We start from the raw sequence: 24,755 nt of genomic DNA, 5'->3' as shown, positions 1-24,755 counted from the left end.
TACATCCTCTCCGTGTCAGACAGTGTTTCTACAATAGTATGCGAGAAACCAGACAATGTGAACTGAGGTCTAAGATGGCAGACATACAAGAAACAGAGGCATGTTCACACTAGCAAAAAAGAAGCAAGACAAAAATATATCTCATACCCTACCATAATTATATATAAATGTAAAGCAAAATTGCATAATAAATATAGGGTACTTAGTGAACTATTTTTGATCAAAAAGTTGAAGTAATGCATATAAAAGGGTAGACAAATAGGACCGGTCCTATTTGTCTACCCTTTTATATGCATTACTTCAACTTTGATATACAGTAAGGTTTTTAATATAGGCAGTATAGGTACCGTCCCAATTTAGGGTCACCTTGCCGCTGGTGGGACGGCTTGTATACTTTTTTTGATCAAAAATAGTTCACTAAGTACCCTATATTTATTATGCAATTTTGCTTTACATTTATATATAATTATGGTAGGGTATGAGATATATTTTTGTCTTGCTTCTTTTTTGCTACAATAGTATGCGGCAGTGATCTGTGTCGGCCTATACTCCGCACCTTAGACTTCAAAATAGCATTTGTACTGTGACGCCAAGATGAATAATATCTGTTAGTAATCTGAGGTACAGTATATGATCGCCTCTAAAGTGGGTCTCCTGAAGAAAGAGAAAATGAACGTGTTGTTTATTCATATGATAAAACACTTGAGCTCCTTTCTCTCGAACATTAAGTCCTCTGACATTCAATGAACGAGTTCTGCGTTGTGTCATATTATATGAAAAAAAAGGAGGAGGGGAGGAGAGAAAGACTAAGAGCAAAGAGGAGGTATAGATGGTAGATAGTAACGTCTACCTCTCAGTGGCCAAGAGGTATAGATTATGAATATATCGAACACTAGGAAATTACGAAACAAGCAGATCCCAATGCAAGTCCCTAACTGAGGGTTGTCTTTACAGGCGTAAGTCAAACCTTTAGTCCTAGGGTTCCTATTAGGGGGAACCATAGAATATATAGCGAGCAAAGTAATACAGCCTGATATTACAGTAATATAATGTGAACAAAAATTAAATCCCGTTCTAAGATATGAACTGAGACATTCTGTATAGTGGAAGAGTGGCACCTAAAACTCTATTTAGATATATCTTATTATAAGCTTAAAAAAATAAGTAAGCATCTGCAAACTGTCTCATCAGGGAAAACAAGATTCATTTCAGGAGCTGATATGATTGGCAGGTTCCTTTCCCGTCTGGATGCATCACCATCAAATTCCTGATCCATTGAAAGCCTTCTGTGAGGTGCCGAAACTCTGTGGCAATGGTGGAGAAGGTGGCCAGTCAGATATATGGATTCTGGGAATGTCCAGGACATCACAGAATGGTCTCATGTCGCTTTGATCTTTCAAAATATACAATATTCATTTTTTTCGGACTTGCAGCTGGAAAGGTACCACAGGAGCACATCAGACCATTTTCCCAGAGAGCATCAAGTACTGGTTTCAATACCCTTCTTTGAGCAAGTGCCATTCAGGATAGATCTGTGAGCAATTGTATGCGTTTTCCATTGAAATCACCAGGACCCAAATCCCCTGCTTTTCTCACAACGGCCTCTTTCACATTGGAAAAATGTATGTGACCAATAATGTCCCTTGGACGCTCAGGATCTGGGCCATGATTGCCTAATGTACGGTGCGCCCTGTCGATCTCCAGCTCTTTATCAATAGGGTCACCAAGGATATAATTGAACAATGTCCACAGTGTTGGCCTGATCGCTTGTGCATTGATGATTTCAGGATATTATTGTGATTTTCTTGGTCATAAGTGATATTAAAGAGACTGTTTATTTGCTGGCTGTGAAGATCCAGTGTTTGTTTCTGAGCATTTTGATGGCCACAACTTGTAGGACATCATCCTCTTATCTCTGTACCTTGTCAGTAAGCTGTGATAGGCTAGAAGTGAGGGGACGTATTTCAGTTTTGTACGTGGTCTTCAGCCTTTGTATATTTTGCTCTCTCTCTTGTTTATTAGGGATAGACGCAATATGAAATACAAGTCAATTATGGCTTTCCTCATATTAAAATCCCTGTGGCTGGGGGAGTATATTTTCCTGTGCAGCAAGCACTGCTCAGTATGTGGGCTTTGGTGAGAATACTGGGAGATTTGTGGAGATGTTTTCTTGTGAGGCCTACATTAAGAGAGAAGTTGGTGCAGGACTTACAGGCTTGAGCTGTCTGGCATCATGAGGGTTAATACTGCTTCTTTTTCCAAGCTGAGATGAGGCAGTAATGGCTCCAGAGCAGGATGATAAGACTTTCGATAAGAAACACTGCATATCAGACATGCTGACCGAGGTGGAGGACCTCAGATTAACCTCCAATCTCGTCTTTCTTTCCCATATCGGCCGTCATGTTTAAGGCCGGAAATTGCTTATAATTCCCCCAGGAACACGGTCTGAAGAGAGTGCTCTCATTGCTATGTCCAGGCCATGTCTTTCCTGTTGATTTTCAATACGTCCGAAGGCGGAGTTGATTGGGAGCAGGATTGTGTGATGTAATAACCTTATGTGAGCCCCAGAAACGCGAGTTGTGACACCAATGGAACGGCGCCACAACGGGAGGTGCGTATGAGTGTTTTTATTTTAACAAGGCCAAACATGAGGAATGAGAAGGAGTTGTTGTTAGAACCCTCCTGTTTGTTTTTGTTTCTATCTTGTGTTTTACGGTCACGTGACCATCTTCCTATATACTCCAGCTCCGCCCTTCTGGCTTTGCTGGACTTCAGTGTTGTTTTGACTGTCTCTCTAGCCAGGTGCCTTTGTGCCTATCTATCTCTAGTTTGCTTGGTCCTCTGGGACCTCTAGTACTTTTGTCAGTCTATCCTTTGCTCTGCAACAACTTCTGTTAGGAGGTGTCCCATTTTTGTCCCAGTCCTTAGTTCTTTTAGGGACCCCTCCCTTTCTCCATAGGTCTCCGTTCAGACTAGCCGAGGACGAAGGCAGGTTGCCCGCTACAACGTAGGGACTCAGCTTAGTCTTACTGTAGGGATAGCTCTCCCCATCTTTCCCTAGTTTATGTTGCAGATCATAACAGTTGTACCAATAGAAGTGGAAAACCCCTTTAAGAAGATACAATTTTCGGTTAGCATTTAAATAGGCTTCTCCCCTGTGTGACTTCCCTGAAGTTTATTAAGAGTTGATTTCTGTGTAAAACATTTCCCACATTAAGAACATGAAAATGGCTTCTCACCTGTGTGAGTACTTTCGTGACTAAGAAGTGAGGATTTCTTCACAAAACATTTTCCACATTCTGAACAGGAAAAAGGCTTCTCCCCTGTGTGGGTTCTCTGGTGTATAACAACATCTGATTTCTGGTTAAAACATTTCCCACATTCTGAACAGGAAAAAGGCTTCTCCCCTGTGTGAATTCTCTGGTGATTAACCAGATTTGATTTCTGGTTAAAACATTTTCCACATTCTGAACAGGAAAAAGGTTTCTCCCCTGTGTGAGTTCTCTGGTGCTTACCCAAATCTGATTTCTGTTTAAAACATTTTCCACATTCTGAACAGGAAAAAGGCCTCTTCCCTGTGTGATTTCTCTGGTGATAGACCAAATCTGATTTCTGGTTAAAACATTTCCCACACTCTGAACATGAAAAAGGCTTCTCCCCCGTGTGAGTTCTCTGGTGGCTATGAAGAATCGCTTTGCGGTTAAAACATTTCCCACATTCATAACAGGAAAAAGGTTTCTCCCTTGTGTGAGTTCTCTGGTGGCTATCAAGAATCTCTTTACGGTTAAAACATTTCCCACATTCTGAACAGGAAAAGGGTTTCTCCCCTGTGTGAGTTCTCTGGTGCTTAACCAAACCTGATTTCTGGTTAAAACATTCTCCACATTCTAAACAGGAAAAAGGCTTCTCCCCTGTGTGGGTTCTCTGGTGGCTATCAAGAATTGCTTTACGGGTAAAACATTTCCCACATTCTGAACAGGAAAAAGGCTTCTCCCCTGTGTGAGTTCTCTGGTGCTTAAGCAAAGCTGATTTCTGGTTAAAACATTTTCCACATTCTAAACAGGAAAAGGGTTTCTCCCCTGTGTGAGTTCTCTGGTGCTTAACCAAACCTGATTTCTGGTTAAAACATTTTCCACATTCTAAACAGGAAAAAGGTTTCTCCCCTGTGTGGGTTCTCTGGTGGCTATCAAGAATTGATTTACGGTTAAAACATTTCCCACATTCTGAACAAGAAAAAGGCTTCTCCCCTGTGTGAGTTCTCTGGTGCTTAAGCAAAGCTGATTTCTGGTTAAAACATTTTCCACATTCTGAAAGTGAAAATGGCTTCTTTGAATTAGGAGCAATTCGTTTTTTAATGCTTATTTTGTGACTTTGATTTTCCTTAGTAGTCGGTAATGAATCAGAAGACAGAACCTGTTTCAAAGGATCAGGTGAAAGATCTTTCCTGTGAAGGGATGATGGTAGATCTGGAGTAATAGCATTCACTTCAATTGTATCCTCTGGGATCTCAAGATCGTCTGATTTAAAAATTGAAGATGTCAGCTGTCCGTCTGATCTCCTGGTACAGTCATCTGCCAAGAATAAAACCAATAATTATTTTTGAATAAAATATTCTTGAATTATATATTTTTTAACATTTCTACTTAAACTGTAAAATAGCAACTCATGTAAAAAATATTGAATTATTCACCAAGAAAATTACAGTTCACAGTGTAATAGAAAACTTCATAGCAAGACCAAGTAGAGCGTGATGTTCAACTGTTTGTTCATTCAGTCTCCCAAATATGGAATAAAAAGCCAAACAATGTTATATAGGTGTAACACCAGCTGTCTGCGGACTCCTCCCTTCTGGCGCTTTGCCTCTCGGTATAGTAATCCATTTCTTACTACTAGGAACTCTAGCTGCCGAGTCAGCAGGACAGATTCCTCTGTTCTTAATGCATTCTTTTCGGGCCTCCAGCCCCCCTTAACCCACCATTGGACTACCCCCACCGACCAATCCTCCTGCTGCGCCTTTCTGACTTGATTACGAGTCAGTTGAGGGAGAGAGTCTGGGGTTACATTTGTCACTCGGCAGTACAACAACGGCAGCGCTTCACTGGATACTCCTAAGAATTTAGCACAGCACTGCATAGGGAGGGCATTAGTTTGATGTCTATGGCACAGAGTCTTCACCTCAGGGGCAGGGACCTCTATCCATCCTCCTTCTTCTTCCTCATTTAAGGGTTCCCTAGGCAGCCGAGAGTGTGTCTGATCCCTGGTCGATATTTTAAGCTGAAATCGTACAAAGAGAGTGCGGCAAGCCACCAGTACCCCGTGGCATCCAGTTTTGCTGTGGTTCTCACGTAGGTTAATGGATTGTGTCGGTATGAACCATGAAGTGTACCCCATAGAGGTAGTCATGCAGCGTGTGCACTACAGCCCATTTCAAAGCCAGAAACTCCAGTTTGTGAGCTGGGTAGTTGCGTTCACTGGGAGTCAATCCTCGACTAATGTAGTAAACGGGACACAGACAGCCATCATGGTCCTGATAGAGAATCCTTCCTAGTCCGTCGAGAGAAACATCTACATGTAACACATATGGTTTACTGGGGTCTGCATAGGCCAACACTGTAGTTTGGGTCAAACATGACTTCAGTTTCTCGAATGCCTCATCGCATACAGGTGTCCATCTTTTCCCAAAAAGTTCATTAACTCGGAAGTAGACTCTCTTTCCTGACCTTGAGGAGTGGGCTGTCCTCCCAGAAGGGGGATACCCCTGGGTAAGGGCAGTTAACGGCTTCACAATCTGAGAGTACTGGGGTACAAATCTTCGGTAATATCCACAAAATCCTAAAAAGGACCTAAGCTCCCTCAGTTTGGTGGGCTTAGGCCAGTTTACAACAGCCTCCACTTTGGCAGGGTCGGTGGAAATTCCTTCTCTGCTGATTATGTGCCCCACATATTTCACAGTCGTCTGGCAAATCCGGCACTTGTCAAGGGACAACTTCAACCCAGCCTCCTTCAACTGATCCAGCACCTTGAACAACCGCTGGTTGTGTTCTTACAGAGTCTTCCCAAAAACAATAAGATCATCTAGATAAACCAGGACCTCACGTAAGTGCAGGTCCCCCACTACTTTGTCCATACATCTCTGAAAAGTGGCCGGAGCACCTGTCAGTCCTTGAGGCAGTCTCTGAAACTCGAAGAACCCAATGGGCCAGACAAAAAGCGGTCTTCTCTTGATCTTCTTTTGACATGGGTATCTGATAGTAGCCACTCCGAAGATCTAACACAGAAAACCATTGGCTCCCTTGCAGGAAATCCAAAGCTTCATCGATTCGGGGAACAGTGTACTGGTCAGGGACCGTACGTTTGTTCAAGGTACGATAATCCACACACATCCGAATAGCTCCATTTTTTTTTCGAGCTATCACGAAGGGGGAAGCATAGAGGCTACTAGACTCTATGATGACTCCTGTGTCTAACATACCGCGTAGATGCTGCCTGACATCCTCGATATCCAATCTTCGGGATTTTTCTCGGAAAGGATTTTGATCCTTCAACCGAATGCGATGCTCTACTCCTTGGGCGAGGTCCATGTCCCATTCGCCTAAAGAGAAAGCTGCCCCCCGCATCATCATGCCGTCGATGACCAGCCCCCTCTCTTCTCCTTTCAGCTCACTTCCTTCAAAACAAGGGTCAAAGCTTTCAGGCTGTAGTTCCCTCTTCTCCTCCTCCGTTCTCACATAGGCTTCCAGACAGACTGGGTGGATGGATAGGGTCTGCGAGTAATTTTCTCCCCCAACTTCCCAACACCACTGAGCTATCGTACGGAAGATGTTGGCATTTGTTCCCACTATGACAGGTGATGGTCTCTCATCTCATCTGCCTCCGGGCAGATTAGCGCTATGATGGGTATCTCTTTATCCACTTCAACAACAGTCTTTGGAAATTGCAGTGTCACGGACACGTACCCTCTGTAGGGGTAGCTGTGCTCACTCAGTCCCCCCACCACGAGTCCAGACAACGGTTTCAGAGGCACGTTGGATAAATATCTCTTATACCATCCTTCGAAGATGATGGACACTTGAGACCCGCTATCCAGCAATACTGTACAAGGTTGACCATTGATATATGCGGGGACATGTGGGGCAAGTCCCACTAAACCTTCAGGCAGTGTTTTCGATGAGGCACTATTGGATGGGGCGGTAGAGTAGGTCTTAGTTGCTGATGGGGGCTCAGTATGGGGTTCTACTGGCCCCCTTTTCCCGTTTCCAAACTGCCTCTGAGTGTGATGGGGAAAATGTGAAGAGTTCTTTGAGCTCCACGTCTTAGGACACTGACGAGCTATATGGCCTGGACTCCCACAGACAACGCACCCTTCTGGTTTCCTACTCTCTACTCTACAGAGGTCATCATTCTCACTTCCTGAAGCCAGTGTTTGCTTCTCAGCTACCTCCGCAGCACTTTGTAGCCACTGTATTGTCTTGGCCTGGGCACTTAACAATTGTGTAATCTGCTCCCCCTGTTTCTCGATGACTTTCAACAGTTCCATCTCTCGGCAGTCGGCTGCTGGCTTCAGGGCAACAGTAGTCACGCGAGAGGATGTCTTCTCTCTTGCGGCCAAAATAACCTCCTCCTTGCGAACTTCCTTAAGCAACTCATGAAAAGAACCAGGAATCTTCTGTCTATCACAAGACCTCATCTGCTGTGCAATTGGATCATTAGTGAGAGCTCCTCTGAGTACTTGTTCCAGACGACACTGATCATCTTCTTTAGGGCTGACTCCACCTTTAGATACTATTCTATGAACCAGCTTATCTAGTCGGTATAGATAGTCGGACATCTTCTCATCTGGCTGTTGGTAGGTGGTACGGAGTTTATAGAGTAGATCAGTAGCATCTTCAGGGGATCCAAAAGCATCTTCTAAAGCACTCATATAATCTTGATAAGTTGCTAGTGGCTTGCTCCGCCAAGCAGCCTGCACCACTTCCATAGCAATACCTTTCAAACGTTCTACTATTCTCTGCTTCTTTACGGCATCAGTGCCCTGCCACTCTTCTAAGCACAGTAAAGTGACATCCCTCTAAGTATCATATCCTTCTTCTCCAGCAGGGGTGGGGAGGGCACCCGAGAAAGTTCTTAGACAACGGTAGTTCCCTTCTGGCTGCATCTTTGCAAACTGACTAACTAACTTTTACATAGCTGTCATAAGCACATCAGCAGGGGCCGCTGTCTCTTCAGGACTGGCTCTAAGTGGAGTAGAGGGCGGACATATACTAGTCTTTCTAGGTTGAGTGGTTGATTCCTGTTGCTGGGTCTCAACTTTGGACTCAGTAGGCCAAGTGATCTTCCATTGTCGACCATACTCTGGGGACATGGCTACAATGGATGGGAAGTATTTTTTCCTCAAGATCTGCCCGGTTGAGATCAGGGCTCTGAGTAACTGTCCCCCCTTTTCCTTCCTGCGGTCGACCACTTTAGGGTGGGCAAGTTCAGTGAGTCGGTTAACTATTTTCAGTATCTCTTCATCAGACGCATTACAGAGCTCACCACTCACTGCAAAGCTTTGTTTAGCTGTAACATCCATCTCCTCACACCACAAATACACTTCTTGCTCTGTTAAAGTCTCCATAGTAAATACTCCTGTGTTAGTTCTGGATCTCAGCAGTGCCTCCACTGTAACACCCCTTTAGGGCTACCACGGTACACTGGGTGTTATGGGGGGTCTCACCTCTCTAGGGCGCAGTGCCTCCACCCGAATCTTGATTGGAGCTCTCTCTCTGGGACTGCAGAAGGACTGTTATCTTCTGCCAGGGGCTGATTCGGGAAGCCCCTGCCAAGGCTCACTACACACTCACCGGGAACAGGAGTAAAACCGTTTAACAGGTTTATTGCTATGCAGCAGAATTGAGGTGGGTTTAAAGGAATAACATACAATACAAGTAACAGTGCTCTATAAAAGTCATATACACATCACAATCTACTTCTACTCCGACCCTGCAAATATAACGTAGCAGGTTTTCCCTTTTTGTTTTAACTCAGTCCAAACGTTGGGGCCCAGTTGCCGCGGATGTTGGCGCGCAAATGAGAACCGTTGGTGCACTTAGATGAATATTCATGTCAATAGTCTGGGTTGTAGTGTACTCACTGTAAATAGCGCTGGTAGAACCACAAGTCTCAGAAGGGCACTCACTGTGTGTCTCAAACGGTCGGATGGTTCTCTGGACACCAGCTGAAACATGAATGGGGGTTAAGGCATCCTGACTAACACCAAATTTGCATGCACACTAGACCACCCATGATGCTGACCTATGATAGAATGGGACATACCACTGAGGTCCCCAGGCTGATACACCCTAATTCAAATTCTGTTTGGCCTTATTTCCTGGTATTTCCCATGTGTCCAGGTGGTGGTTTGTGTGCATGTAAATTTGGTGTTAGTCAGGATGCCTTAACCCCCATTCATGTTTCAGGTGGTGAGTCCTCATGTCGAGATGGGACACTTTCAATGACTCACCAGGGGAGAATGTAACACCCGCACAGGGAATTGTTAGGGCAGCTACTGGTATACTGGAACTTACAGACACTAAGAAGAGCTTTGCAGATGCTGTTAAACAGGGACCTACAGACATTAACCATTTTTCCCCTGAGCTGCAGTGGACTACAATTCCCAGGGACCCTTGTTTCAGTCAGATGACACAGCCTGGAAGGATAGAAGGAGAGAGAGTGGATTGGATGATGAGGGACTTGGAGGAGGGAGCTGGGAGGAGGTGAAAGTGAAAGTTCAGAGAAAAAAGAGCGTGGCAGCTTGCTGTGAGAGATGGAGCGGTGTGGATCTGCATTCCTCTATGCTGCCGAGTGTGGCGGCCCCCTCTGAGATACCCGCGCTGCTGGAGAGCGTGGTCTTGTCACCCTCTGAAGCAAGTTACATCAAGGACTCGGAGAGCCTGCTACGTTATATTTGCAGGGTCGGAGTAGAAGTAGATTGTGATGTGTATATGACTTTTATAGAGCACTGTTACTTGTATTGTATGTTATTCCTTTAAACCCACCTCAATTCTGCTGCATAGTAATAAACCTGTTAAACAGTTTTACTCCTGTTCCCTGTGAGTGTGTACTGAGCTGTGGCAGGGGCTTCCCAAATCAGCCCCTGGCAGAAGATAACAGTCCTTCGGCAGTCCCAGAGAGAGAGCTCCAATCAAGATTCGGGTGGAGGCACTGCGCCCTAGAGAGGTGAGACCCCCCATAACACCCAGTGTACCGTGGTAGCCCTAAAGGGGTGTTACATAGGCAAAAAAAATACGAATAAAAACTTCTACTCATCTCACAAAAAACAAGTCCCCACTCAGGTCCATCATTTGTCAGTGGAAAAACAGAGATTTTTACATTATTAGTGGCTCAAAGGCTCTTGAAAAGCAACATGGCTTCTATAAACCAATCCAGCAATATTCGCTCTCCCAAAGTCAAATCTCCCCCTCGCTTCTGAGCCTTGCAGTGCGCCCAAACCACATTTATCATCCATGTATTTGGCATTACTATAGTGAGAAGAACCCACTTCATTTACAGTGTGTCTCTCCTGGAGCACAATCTGGGCACTATGTGTTGGGTAATAAAATGGCATATTAGTAATTTTCACTTTGAAACATCTACTGTGTGCTAATTTTCGGAAAGTGACTGTGGAGTCAAAGTAGTGACAACTTCTAAAGATTAATTAATTGAGGGTCATCATTTTCAAAATGGAGTCAATATATGGGAATTTCTACTGCTCTGATTTTCTGACATTTTGTATGGTGTGGTGTGTCCCATATCCTCTGGGACCTGCTCCGGCGACGTCTGCTTCTGTCACCAGGTGCTGTCCTATTTATTCTGCAGGCGGCGCTGGTGATTGAGAAGACGTCGGGACCAAAAGTTCTGGGCGGCACAGGCTCTGTCCAGCCACTTAGATTAGTTTGCATGGAGCCAGTAGTACCATCCAGTCTGGTGGTATGGGTGTGTGTGCTGTCCAGCTGCAGTAACCTGCTCCCTGCTTCAGCCATATGGAAATCACCACACCCTACTAAAGCTGGAAGCATATTGCCGGAAGCTTCCAGATCCAGCCTTGTTCTCCTCTGGTTCAGGCCTCTGTGCTCAGCTCCCGGCTTGTGTATTTGTTTTCCATTGTGACCTCGGCCCGTTTACTGACTATTTTTCCGTATTCTGATTTTGTACTTTCTCTGCCCTCCTGGTTCTGGCTACCTGACTATTCTTCTTCCCATCTCACTCCACAGAACAACAAGTAACACTATGGGCCAAGCCTAGGAGCATCTGTGTAAGTCCAGATCCCTAAGGAAGAATAAAGGGTGATGGGCAAAACTGTGACTACAGATAATAACACCGACTGAAACGATCAAGCTGAACAGTCTTCTTCAGAAAAAAAAACCTTCAGTCTGTAACTGTAACTACTAGGTAGTTAAAGACTCACATAGGTGAGGCAGGCCGATCCAACCCCAAATAAACTATCATACAGAATGAACATGTAAAAAAAATATAACAATAAAAATATATGTTACATCCCCAACACCAACGTATGTATGAAGGGAGATATCCAACACTAAACTGGAGATGCACTCATTTATGGTGGACCATTGGAGGTATGATGAGTCCTGACCAGAAGAGTAGAGAAAGTATTAGTGCCCCCATTTCAGGAGAGATTGTGCAGGAATCTGAATTCTTTAGGATTGAAAACATAATGTAATTTATGATGTGGAGTGAATCCATGAAACCAGGGCTCGAGCCATGCCACCACATCTCCTGCAGGCGTGAATAGATGTATATTACAGCCATCAGCTATGCACAGCTTAGAGATATGTCATGGCACAGGTGTAATGTTATTTATGTAGTTTTATCCCAATCCTGCTTAAGTTAGTCAGTTTTAAAAGAAATTAAAAAGTCAGAATAAAGGGAAACTCCGTTGTTATTGTACAGAAATTCACACTTGGCCCTCACTGCACATTTAATATTGTCGATAATAAAAGTGAAGTTTGGCCAGAAAGACTGGACCTGGTCTTGTAGGGACCATACGAGCACATTCAGCCGCACAGAAAGGAGAGAAGGTAGATTCATCCAATAAGATATCAGGGATCTAGGAAGCCAACACCATCATTACCCTCCACTTTCTGTTACAGGTCCATCAGAATATTTTCCTTCAAGTGATTTTCTCACTTGTCAGCACATTCTACGTAAGCTGTCATTTGGCTTTGTAGTTTACAGATCTGGGCAGGTAACGGTCAGCGTCTACTAATCCCAGGGGGTAGGTGGATCCCCAGGTTGCAAGTTCTCTAGAAAAGGGTTTTCAATGCCCAAATTCATTTGAACAGTTTTGGGTGGAGAAGAATTTTGTGATCTAGAGGCAAAATGGTGATCACACGATTGTGATATGGCCGGACTACACCACCGATAAAGCAGCCACAGCCGGTGACTGAGAAGAATCTGTGACTTCTCTGCATTTAGTGGTCACTACTCACCTGGGTGGTTATCTGTAGGAATCTCCTCCTTACATTGCTCATCACCCCTCACATATGTCTCTGTACTATGATTATGGGTCAGATCTTCACCCTGAAACAAATATTGTAAAAGTGACAGACAGAAGAAGTCACATCTATGATCAGCTCTAATCCTGCCATCTCCACTGTTCTCATTACACAAGTATAAAACATAATAATGGTGAATAAAACAAGACTGAGCACAAGACCTTCACAGCCGTCTACACATCATAGGGGAGATCTCATGACACCTTCTCTCCATCTACCTGATGATCCTGAGGAACACTGGGATCTTCTTGTTTACAGTCCTGTGGAAGAAGAGGACGGGGACATCTCTCTGGTGTTGTCCTCTTACTGGATAAATCTGGAGAAAACAGAATACAGGGTCTGAATTCATTCTTTACATACAGATAATTATAGGCCATGTGTATTTAGTCCTGTCTATTACCTGGTGATGTGAGGGGCTGGGGAACCTCCATCATGACGTCCTTGTACAGATCTTTGTGTCCTTCTAAATACTCCCACTCCTCCATGGAGAAATAGACGGAGACATCCTGACACCTTATAGGAACCTGACACAACAATGATACCGTCATCCCCCCGATCCCTCCATAGTGTTACTGTATAATGTCCCAGCATTCCCAGCAGTGTCACCTCTCCAGTCAGAAACTCAATCATCTTGTAGGTGAGTTCTAGGATCTTCTGGTCATTGATGTCCTCATGTATCAGGGGAAAAGGTGGAGGCCCCCTGATTGGACTCTTGGGTCTTCCCCATCCCTCAGACACAGGGGCCTGACGGCGTTCACTAGAGGTCTTCTTCACTACTGTGTAATCCTGGTTATGGAGAGACACATTAATAAATCTCACTACAGACATTTCCAGAGTCCTCACCTCTCCAGTTCTGTCCATCTGTTATTCCCATAGATAAGAATGATGTAATGTGACGTCATCAGAATCTCTCACCTCTCCAGTAAGCCGGAAGAGGATCTCTAGGGTGAGGTGTAATATCCTCTCCACCATCTTGTCTCTGTCCAGATCCATCTTTTATGGATCAATAAGGAAAATTCTCTTATATAGAAGATCTTCACTGAGAGGATCTGATATTGTAGGGATCTGAATGAGAAGATGATGAGCAGATGTAGCATCATAAAAATCCTGTGTAATAATACAATTACTGGAGATAATAAGGGGAAACATATGAGGAGATTTATTATTTTACAATGTTTAGTTTTCCTCCTTCTTCCTCGGAGTCTGCAGCTGAATACGTTTCTCATAGACTCATCTTCCATGACGCTAATTCTCATCTCATTTACCAACAATCGGCATTAGCAATACTGCAGGAGATATTCATTACATGTGACATGAGAAATAACTACCGTATTTTCCGGAGTATAAGAAGACTGGGTGTATAAGGCGACCCCCAACTTTTCCAGTTAAAATATAGAGTTTGGGATATACTCGATGTATAAGACTACCCCTCTTCTAACGCACATACAATAAAAATTAAAAAAAAAATCAGATTTGATTTCAATATGGTAATTTTAAAGTGATGAACCTTACTGGCGATTGGCTGGTTGTTGTATACAAAGCCTGCTTGGATTGGTCAGCTCTTCCTGCCTGCCCAGCTCTCCCTGTCTCCAAGACTATCAGAGCGGCAGCACATCCCTCTGGCCTGCCCTTGTATCCTATTACCGGTACCTCCTTCTCTGCCTCTCTGATCTCGCTCCTGAGGACTGCAGTGACGAGGTGAGGGGGCGCTTCACCGGGAAAGAGTAAGTGAAGCAAGCTGCAGGCGTCCGGGACGCCCGGGGTATGGAAAAAAGAGAAAGAGCGGTGCTGTGCCCAGAAAAACACGCCTCTTTCACTCGTCTGGCCCACCCTTGTATTACCTCCTTCTCTGCCTCTCAGGACGCAGAGAAGGAGGTACCAGTAATAGGATACAAGGGCAGGCCAGAGACAGGGAGGACTTATAAATGACCATAAATACCGTATTTTTCGGACTATAAGACGCACCGGACCATAAGACGCACCTAGGTTTTAGAGTAGGAAAATAGAAAAAAAAATGTAAGCATAAAATGTGTTCACGATGCACTTTTAAGGGGGAGGGGGTCTTCTGCTGACACTGGTATAGGGGTAATGTCCCCCAATTCTGACAATATCCCCCATCCTGGTATATATGCCCCCCTTCCTTTTATACGTGGCCCCCATTTCCATCCTGGTATGCCTGTCATCCCTCCATCCTGGTATGCATGGCACCCCTCATCCCTATCCTAGTATGCATGGAACCCCTCCATCCTGGTATGCATGGCACCCCTCATCCCTATCCTGGTATGCATGGCACCCCTAATCCCTATCCTGGTATGCATGGCACCCCTCATCCCTGTCCTGGTATGCATGGCACCCTTCATCCCTGTCCTGGTATGCATGGCACCCCTCATCCCTATCCTGGTATGCATGGCACCCCTCCATCCTGGTATGCATGGCACCCCTCATACCTATCCTGGTATGCATGGCACCCCTAATCCCTATCCTGGTATGAATGGCACAGCAATCCCCATCCTGGTATGCATGGCACCCCTCATCCCTGTGCTGGTATGCATGGCACCCCTCATCCCTGTCCTGGTATGCATGGCACCCCTCATCCCTTCCCTGGTATGCATGGCACACCTCATCCCTATCCTAGTATGCATGGCACCCCTCATCCTTATCCTGGTATGTATGGCCCCTCATCCTTATCCTGGTATGTATGGCCCCCTCATCTTTATCCTGTTATGTATGCCCCCCTCAGCCTTATCCTGGTATATATGCCCCCCTCACCTTTATCCTGTTATGCATGCCCCCTCATCCTTATTTTGGTATGCATGGTCCCCCTAATCCCCATCATGCTGCACATAAAAAAATAAACACTCCTACTCACCTTCCTTCTCTCCTCCAGCGCTGCGTCCTATCTGCCCGCACTGATCTTGCCTTGTGAGCCGCGCATGGCGTCACTACCATGCGAGGCTCACAAGGGGAGATCAGCTACTGGAAGTCACTGCTCCTCACGCTGGAACTGTGACTTCATGCTCCTTAATAGCCGGCACACAGCGTAGCCGCAGAGCGGCTCCTGCTGCTGCAGGGCGATCACGTGTGCCTGCTATTAAAGGGCATGAATATTCCCCCCCCCACAAGCCCATGGAGAGAGTTTGAATATTTATGCCCTTAAACAGCGGGCACAGGTGATTCCGGCAGCAGCAGGAGCCGCGCTGCTGCTACACTGTGTGCCGCTATTAAGGAGCATGAATATTCAGTGCTCCCCACGCCTCATGGGGGGGGTTTGGTCGACTATATAAAGTATTTGGGGGCCTCCCGACAGATGATGTTAGGGCAGAGAAGGATCTGTCATCCTGAATTTTAGAGGCTAATCCGTTTGTTCTTCCTGTAGATAATCGTCCACTAGAGGAGTCTGGAGGCGACTTTCTCATACAGACCACAGGAAAGCTGGAATATTTGTGTGTATAGGGAGATGGAAGAGATAGCCGTCTGTCAAATGACTGTTCAGCCAACACTTATCTAATGTGTATGGAGCCGTTACGATTACACTAACAGGCAAGGATAATACACCGCACTACAGTAGTACAGTGCATCACCTGAGCAATCAGAGGATTGTATGTTGTATGAGCATGACGCGCCCCCTGTGGTCGTGGGGTACACGGTAGCCGGGCCGGTTCTGTATTGGGGTAGTCACGGTGGCAGTGACCCAGTCCGTGGCCCAGGGAGGTCAAATAAAGAACAGTGAAAGTCAATTTGGTGAAATAAAGATTTGGGGATAATGTTCGTGACGCCACCCGTGGTATGCGACTATATGGGGCCCCCGCTGCGGTGCAGATCCACTGGGGCTGTTGGTGACGCAGCAGAGATGGTTTGGCTCTCCACGGGTAGAGCTATGCCCCAGGGCAGTATAAAGGAATTGATGAGGTAGATGTTGTCAGCAGGGACAGTGTAGTGCAGGGCAGGGCAATTAAGTCAAGGACACAGCGGGGTGCAGTCTTCAGGTTTTACTCACAGTTGTTAAGTTCTCCAGGTTACAGTTACCGGTTTGTAACCACCCATGTCGTCCTGTGTCCTCCTGGGAAGTGTTCCAGCCAACTCTCAAATATCCTAGGAGCACTTGAACGGGACCCTTTTCGGTGTACCTCTCCAGGCCGTCTCACTACGCTGGCTCTCGCCCTCCTGCCCTGTGCCTCAGACACAGTGTCCCGAGCCAGTGGCCGCGGGCCTTGTCAGGCGACGTCTCGTCTGTCCCCTTGGTCCTATATGGCCACCTTTTCAGCGATTTTGTGTGGACTGTGGCTACGGCACCTAAAGATATAGCAACCTCCGGTTTGCTAGCTGAGCTTTAAAGTACTCCACTAGTCTGGGGTCAGTCCCCTCCTGCGGCCTTGATCCCTCTATGGTCAGCGTGAATTCGGGCGCACGGGTGGCTTCCCGCACTCGCCGTGCCCCTAGGATCCCTTCTATTTCTGGAGCCTTTCCCACTGCTCCGGTCTTCTCCCCTCACTCTCCTACTGCTGGGCCCCTCTGACTGGGCCCACTCCTCACTCTCCACTGAACTCCTGCTCCAAGCACTGGAGCCAGGAAAATGGACCCTTCTAGATGTTTCTACCCTAGCTTTTATACTCTTCCTGTCTGAGCTCCCCTGAACTATTTCCTTCACCCACCTCCTCCACTTAGTTCCACCCTCCTGACAGGGATCAGGCCTGTGCTCTCCCTTAGGAGCAATCTTGCCCTTCCGTTATGAAGTAGTGTAGTGTTGGATGTGAGTGGTTGGGTCCCGTGTAGTGCTCCCTCCTTACCTGAGAGTGGGGTACCACACCTCTGGCTGAGATGCAGCACTTCTGTGGCAACTGGACCCGCAGGGGCACAACAATCGCACTAATGAGAGTTGTTTAAAAAAATATTTAACATGAAAAAAATATCACAGTTTTAGCAACAAGAAATATCTGTCACTATAGGGAAACCAGACTCACTGCACAATGCTCGTTAAGTCACGTCCATAACAACTTTCTTATACTCTGTTATCCTATACACATTCTATACACAGTGACGTAGACAGAAATCACAGTGACGTAGCAATAGCTGAAAATGAGCCCGCCGAAGGGAAAAATATTATATATATATATATATATATATATATATATATATATATATATATATATATATATATATATATATATATATATATATATATATATATATACACATATATATATACATACACACACACACTAGATAGTGGCCCGATTCTAACGCATCGGGTATTCTAGAATATGTATGCGGCCGACCGGGCGCGACTAATCAGCGAAGCAGTGTTTAAATGGGTTGTGCACTACTTTAAATTAACCCCCCAATGTATCCCCCCGGGGCCCCTAATGAATTTTGTAATTATGTCATGTTGTCAATACTGCTTGTGACAACATCGCTGACCACGCACAGCCAGCACATAATTCCCCCGGCCGCAGCCGGCTCTTGCTTCCGCTTACATCACGACTATTTGCGGCTGCAGCCAGGGGTCTCCTGTTCGCGGGCTGCGACCAATCAGCGAACCGTGTTAGTGAGGACCAAGGAGCGCCACTGCCGGTCATCTCCCGGCTGCATCGCCGCTGACCTCCATGCGGCTACCGTCGGGAGATCAGCGGCTAGGGCCGCTGATCTCCCGTCGGCAAGTGTGAAGGGAGGACCGGGGAGCGAGGCCGCCGATCGGGGTACTTCTGCTGCGAGCAGCCGGGAGATGACCGGCTAGCACCGGTCATCTTCCGGCTGTGTCGCCGCCGATCTCTCGACGGTGGCCTGCGTGTATCAAATCTGGCGCCACTTCGCGGCCAGGCTGCGCCAGTCGCTGTTTGGTCGCGGCCGGCTGGACGTGACCAATCAGAGAAGCGGTGTTTTAAATTTCGCGCCAATATCGCTGATTGGTCGCGGCCGGGCAGGTGCGACCAATCAGCGAAGCGTGTTTCAAATCCAGCGCCAATTCGCGGCCGGACTGCGCTCGTTGCTGATTGGTGGCGCGACCAATCAGCGAACCGTGTTAGTGAGGACCAGGGAGCGGCCCTGCCTGTGCGGGTACTTCCGCTGCGAGATGCCGGGAGATGACCGGCTAGCGCCGGTCATCTCCCGGCTGCATCGCCGCTGACCTCCATGCGGCTACCGTCGGGAGCTCAGCGGCCAAGTGCGAAGGGAGGACAAGGCTCCATCCATTCTTCCATTGATGTGGTGAAGTAGTCCTGTGCCCTTAGCAGAGAAACACTCCAAAAACATAATGTTTCTACCTCTATGCTTGACAGTGGGGATGGTGTTCTTTGAGCCATTGGCAGCATTTCTCTTCCTCCAAACACGGCGAGTTGAGTTAATGCCAAAGAGCTCAATTTTTGTCTCATCTGACCAATTTGTTTGGATATTCTATCTCTCAATGTTAAAATTAATCTGCACTTAAAATTATAGATTGTTCATATCTTTGTCAATGAGCAAACTTACAAAAACAGCAAGGGATCAAATACTTATTTCTTCACTGTATATTACATATACAGTACAGACCACAAGTTTGGACACACCTCATTTAAAGATTTTTCAGTATTTTCATGACTATGAAAATTGTACATTCACACTGAAGGCATCAAAACTATGAATTAACACATGTGGAATTATATACTTAACAAAAAAGTGTGAAACAACTGAAAATATGTCTTATATTCTAGGTTCTTCAAAGTAGCCACCTTTTGCTTTGATGACTGCTTTGCGCACTCTTAGCATTCTCTTGATGAGGTTGCGGATGGTCTCCTGTGGGATCTTCTCCCAGACCTGGACTAAAGCATCCGCCAACTCCTGGACAGTCTGTGGTGCAACGTGACGTTGGTGGATGGAGCGAGACATGATGTTCCAGATGTGCTCAAACAGATTCAGGTCTGGGGAACGGGCGGGCCAGTCCATAGCTTTAATGCCTTCATCTTGCAGGAACTGCTGACACACTCCAGCTACATGAGGTCTGGCATTGTCCTGCATTAGGAGGAACCCAGGGCCAACCGCACCAGCATATGGTCTCACAAGGGGTCTGAGGATCTCACCTCGGTACCTAATGACAGTCAGGCTACCTCTGACTAGCACATGGAGGGCGGTGCGGCCCTTCAAAGAAATGCCACCCCACAAACAAACCGGTCATGCTGAAGGATGTTGCAGGCAGCAGATCGCTCTCCACGGCGTCTCCAGACTTTGTCACGTCTGTCACATGTGCTCAGTGTGAACCTGCTTTCATCTGTGAAGAGCACAGGGCGCCAGTGGCGACTTTGCCAATCCTGGTGTTCTGTGGCAAATGCAAAGCGTCCTGCAGGGTGTTGGGCTGTTAGCACAACCCCCATCTGTGGACGTCGGGCCCTTATACCACCCTCATGGAGTCGGTTTCTAACCGTTTGTGCAGACACATGCACATTTGTGGCCTGCTGGAGGTCATTTTGCAGTGCTCTGGCAGTGCTCCTCCTGTTCCCCCTTGCACAAAGGAGGAGGTAACGGTCCTGCTGCTGGGTTGTTGCCCTCCTATGGCTCCCTCCACATCTCCTGGTATCTGCTCCATGCTCTGGACACTGTGCTGACAGACACAGCTAACCTTCTTGCCACAGGTCGCACTGATGTGCCATCCTGGATGAACTGCATTACCTGAGCCATTTCTGTGAGTTGTACTGTAGACACCGCCTCATGCTACTTTACCTCTAGGGGTGAGAGCAATGGCAAAATGAAAAAGTGACCAAAACAACAGCCAAAAAGGATGAGAACAGAAAAATGGTCTATGGTCACCACCTGTACAACCGCTCCTTTATAGGGGGTATCTTGCTAATTGCCAATCATTTCTACCAATTGTTTGTTCCATTTGCACAACAGCAGGAGAAATTGATTCACAATCAGAGTTGCTTCATAACTTGACAGGTAGATTTCACAGAAGTGTTATTGACTTGGAGTTACATTGTGTTGTTTAAGTGTTCCCTTTATTTTTTTGAGCAGTGTATATATATATATATATATATATATATATATATATATATATATATATATATATATTATACCGTATTTTTCGGACCATAAGACTCACCTAGGTTTTAGAGGAGGAAAATAGGAAAAAAAATGTAAGCAAAAAATGTGGTCATGATGCCCTGTTATGGGGGAGGGGGTCAGCTGCTGACACTGGTATTGGGGTAATGTCCCACAATTCCGTTAATATCCTACATCCTGGTATATATGGCCCCTCTTTCCTGGTATACGTGGCCCCCATCCCATTCTGGCATACGTGGCCCTCATCCCCATCCTGGTATTCATGGCACCCCTTTGATCTACCATCCTGGTATGCATGGCACCCCCTGATCCCCATCCTAGTATTCATGGCACCCCTTGATCCCCCATCCTGGTATGCATGGTACCCCTTGATCCCTCATCCAAGTATTCATGGCACCCCTTGATCCCCCATCCTGGTATGTGGTGCCCCTTTATCCCCCATCCTGGTATTCATGGCACCCCTTGATCCCCCATCCTGGTATCCCCCATCCTGGTATGCATGGCACCCCATGATCCCCCATCCTGGTATGTATGGCACCCCTTGATCCCCCATCCTGCTATGCATGGCACCCCTTGATCACCCATCCTGGTATGTATGGCACCCCTTGATCCCCCAATTCTGGTAGGCATGGCATCCCTTGAGCCCCTATCCTTGTATGTATGGCACCATTTGAGCCCCCCGTCTTGGTATGCATGGCACCCCTTGATCACCCATCCTGGTATGTATGGCACCCTCTGAGCCCCCATCATGCTGCCCACAAAAAAAAATAAACAGTCATACTCACTTCCTCTCTCCTCCAGCGCTGTCCCGCTCTGCTGTCAAGACTCTCACTGTATGAGCCGCGCATGGCATCCCTGCCATGTGCTGTGCTGGAATAGTCACTGCTCCCCACGCCGGGAGTCTGTGCGTGGGGAGCAGTGACCATTCAGTCTCTTCAATAGTCGGCGAACTGTACCGCAGCGTGGCTCCTGCTGCCGCTCTGCGGTCAATGAGCCCGCTATTAAAGACCATGAATATTCACTACAACCCATGGGAGTGGGTTGTAGGGAATATTCATGAGCTTTAATAGCAGACACATAGACTGCAGAGCGGCAGCAGGAGCCGCGCTGAGGTTACAGTGTGTTGGCTATTAAGGAAAATGAATAGGGAGCAGGGAATATTCATTTTCTTTAGTGGCGGGCACAGTGTAGGCTGCAGCAGGCGGCTGCTGGCTCCTGTGCCACGTTGTTCCCCCGCTGCCGCTCCCCCACACCCACCACCATGCATGGCCATACAGTAATATAGTATTCGGACTATAAGACGCACCCCCCACTTTCCTCCAAAAAGAGTTGCACTACCAGTCGAGAACAGAATGCTTTCCAGAACTTGGAAACAAACTGGGTCCCCCAATCTGATACCACATCGGAGGGAACCCCATGAAGCTTCACGATCTCATTTATAAACACCCGACCAAGTGTCTTAGCATTTGGAAGTGCAGGTACTGCGACGAAGTGAACCATTTTACTGAACCTATCTACAACCACCAAGACCACTGTTTTACCTGAAGAAACCGGGAGGTCAGTAATAAAATCCATGGACAAGTGTGCCCATGGCCTACTAGGGATAGGTAGTGGAAGAGGAGTACCAGATTGCAAAACAAGAGGAGGGGGATATACATACCACAATTTTTCGGAAACCAACAGCTACTGTTGCCCCCCTAAGGGTTCGGTCGCCACAGAGGTATTGCATCTCACCCAGAGGTGTGGTATGTCACTCTCAGGTAAGGAAGGAGTACGGCTCAGGACCCTAACACTTGAATTCACTACACCACATTTCCGGGGGACAGGGCGACAATGCTCCTAAGGGAGAGCACAACTGTCCCTGATCCCTGGCTGGAGTGGGTGGAACCACCTAGTTAGGGGGGAACTACAGTACAGTCCAAAAGTTTGGACACACCTACTCATTTTAAGATTTTTCTGCATTTTCATGACTATGAAAATTGTACATTCACACTGAAGGCATCAAAACTATGAATTAACACATGTGGAATTATATACTTAACAAAAAAGTGTGACACAACTGAAAATATGTCTTATATTCTAGGTTCTTCAAAGTAGCCAACTTTTGCTTTGATGACTGCTTTGCTGAGAAGGAATTGTTCGACTGATGGTGAATTTATACAGCAGGCTAAGGAAATGAGAGAGAGTTCGAAACGAAGGGGATACCCTGATTGGGTTTTGAGAAGGGCGTACCAGTTTGCTTTTAAACAAAATAGAGAAAATCTGCTCTCTCCAAGAACAAAAGACGATAATGAAAAAGGAAAAGAACTTATTAGGTTGATTGCGACATACGATAATGGTGCCCCACAAGCAAGGGTCATTATAGAAAAATATTCGGGAATTCTACCATAGACGAGGATTTGAAAAAAGTTGTTGGTACAAAACCACAAATCACGTTTCACAGAAACAAAACGATTGGAGACAGGGTTGTCAAAAGTCATTTTGTGCAATCTAAAAAGGACAAGTCTTGGTTACCAGGGAGACCGAATGGCTGCTACAATTGCAGCGGATGTGTGGCCTGTCCGAATGTTAAGACCACAAAAACCTTTATGAGTAACGTTACAGGACTGTCCTTTGATATTAGAAGTTTTATTAATTCCAGAACAACATTTGTGATATATAAAGCAACATGTATTTGCAAAAAGGAGTAAATAGGGAAGACCATACGAGAAATGAGAAGAAGAATAGGAGAGCATCTAAATGATATTGCAAACAATAATGACACGCCCATTGCTAAACATGTAAATTTAGTGCACGGGGGGATCCGAAAGTAATATCATTGACGGGAATTGGTTGCATGAAAATGAATAGTGGGGGGGGGGGGGGGACATGGACAGAATCCTACAGCTAAAAGAAGCAAGATGGATTTTCCGGTTGAACACCATGACCCCTAAGTGGCTCAATGAGCAACTTGGCTATAGTTGTTTTATCTGAAAGGAGTATCTCCTGATCCCCACCTTACAAAATCCTCCCCCTCCCTTCCCCCCGTTTGATCATGCTTACGTGAAGCGTCCCATTACATGAGCCTGTCAAAATCAGATTTTTGAGCCTTTAAAATCTTGAGTGCCTTCAAAAGAAGGTGATATTTATATCCTTAAGGATTATATACCCTTAGGAAGAAGGGAAATTTATGGATAGATATATAATATATGACATTGTGGGCAACAGGTTGCTTAAAGAGTGCCTTCAGAATGAAATACGTATATTCAAATTATGTCTGATGAAGTTTGTATTTAAAGCTGCCAACCTACCCCAAGTAGGAAGGAGCATCATGTGCGATTTGGATTGATGGTCACTATGGCAGTGGTAATCATTCAGAAATAATACGGTATATATGGGGACATGTGACCATATGTGGTCGGTCGTGTGACTGAGGCGTTTCGGGTGCCACGTGACCGGAAGCGTTGTGGAGTCCACGGCCACATGTTGTAACATATGGCTGAGTGTAGGCGGCTGTAAAAATGGGGCTGCACTGCGTGATCGCGGCATGCCGGGTGGCCAGAAATTATGTGATTGGGTATGTCACATGACTGTGACCTGCTGGGCGTCCGGAAATGTTGCGGTCGGCGGTGTCACGTGGTCACGGCTTGTCGGGCGGTGGAAATGATGCGATCGGGTGAGACCCAGCCGTGTCATGTGATTGTGAGACTCCGCGCTCAAAATGTCGTCAAAATGGAATGAGTCTGATGAGAGCACTATTATAGGATAATGTATTTGAAAAAGCAATGGGTTTGATAGAGATAAACCCTGGAATTATAGCAACAAAAATATAAGAGAGATATAAGACCCACCCGGGAAGTGACATAGGACTCCCTGGAAAGGAGGGAAAGTAAACCTATTTACATACAGGAAGTGAGTGTGTGGGATTATCTCCCCATACATTTTTTGGAAAAATAGTGGGGGCAGCACTCTGTACGACTGTAATGAACACTCACTATTGTGAGCCTCATTGAATTTTTTGTTTTACTCACTTTGACACTTTATTGGCACAGAGTCACCTTCTCTCTTTGCATTATTTGTGCCTTCCCCAAAATGCTAAACATACTCCCCTGATGAATTCTCCATAAGGAGAAAGAAACGAGTCGGGAGGGTTTTTGTGGGATACGTTAGAAGGTACACTTGGGTACTGCCCGT

The 24,755-nt window shown here is 46.1% G+C and overlaps 1 protein-coding gene across 3 annotated transcripts in view; it reads right to left on the bottom strand.

The window, feature by feature from the left end:
- Nucleotides 1–286: 286 nt before the first annotated feature.
- The window catches only part of LOC141206934 (uncharacterized), a 60,731-nt gene continuing 36,262 nt past the window's right edge, over nt 287–24,755 (bottom strand). The window contains exons 2-7 of one of the 3 annotated variants that reach the window (XM_073664300.1): nt 13,470–13,619; nt 13,161–13,340; nt 12,955–13,078; nt 12,773–12,870; nt 12,489–12,579; nt 287–4,571 (exon numbers count right to left, since the gene is read on the bottom strand). In XM_073664300.1, the coding sequence (XP_073520401.1) occupies nt 3,214–4,571; nt 12,489–12,579; nt 12,773–12,870; nt 12,955–13,078; nt 13,161–13,340; nt 13,470–13,547 (1,929 nt within the window). In that variant the 5' untranslated portion in view covers nt 13,548–13,619 and the 3' untranslated portion in view covers nt 287–3,213. The remainder of the gene's footprint in view (nt 4,572–12,488; nt 12,580–12,772; nt 12,871–12,954; nt 13,079–13,160; nt 13,341–13,469; nt 13,620–24,755) is intronic. The other 2 variants (XM_073664301.1, XM_073664302.1) reach the window with 2 other exon arrangements.

The sequence above is a fragment of the Phyllobates terribilis genome, unplaced genomic scaffold (genome assembly GCF_046119375.1).
Source record: "Phyllobates terribilis strain yellow unplaced genomic scaffold, ASM4611937v1 Scaffold_150__1_contigs__length_4496277, whole genome shotgun sequence".
NCBI lineage: Eukaryota > Metazoa > Chordata > Amphibia > Anura > Dendrobatidae > Phyllobates > Phyllobates terribilis.
This window is presented reverse-complemented; position numbering and strand designations above follow the sequence as displayed.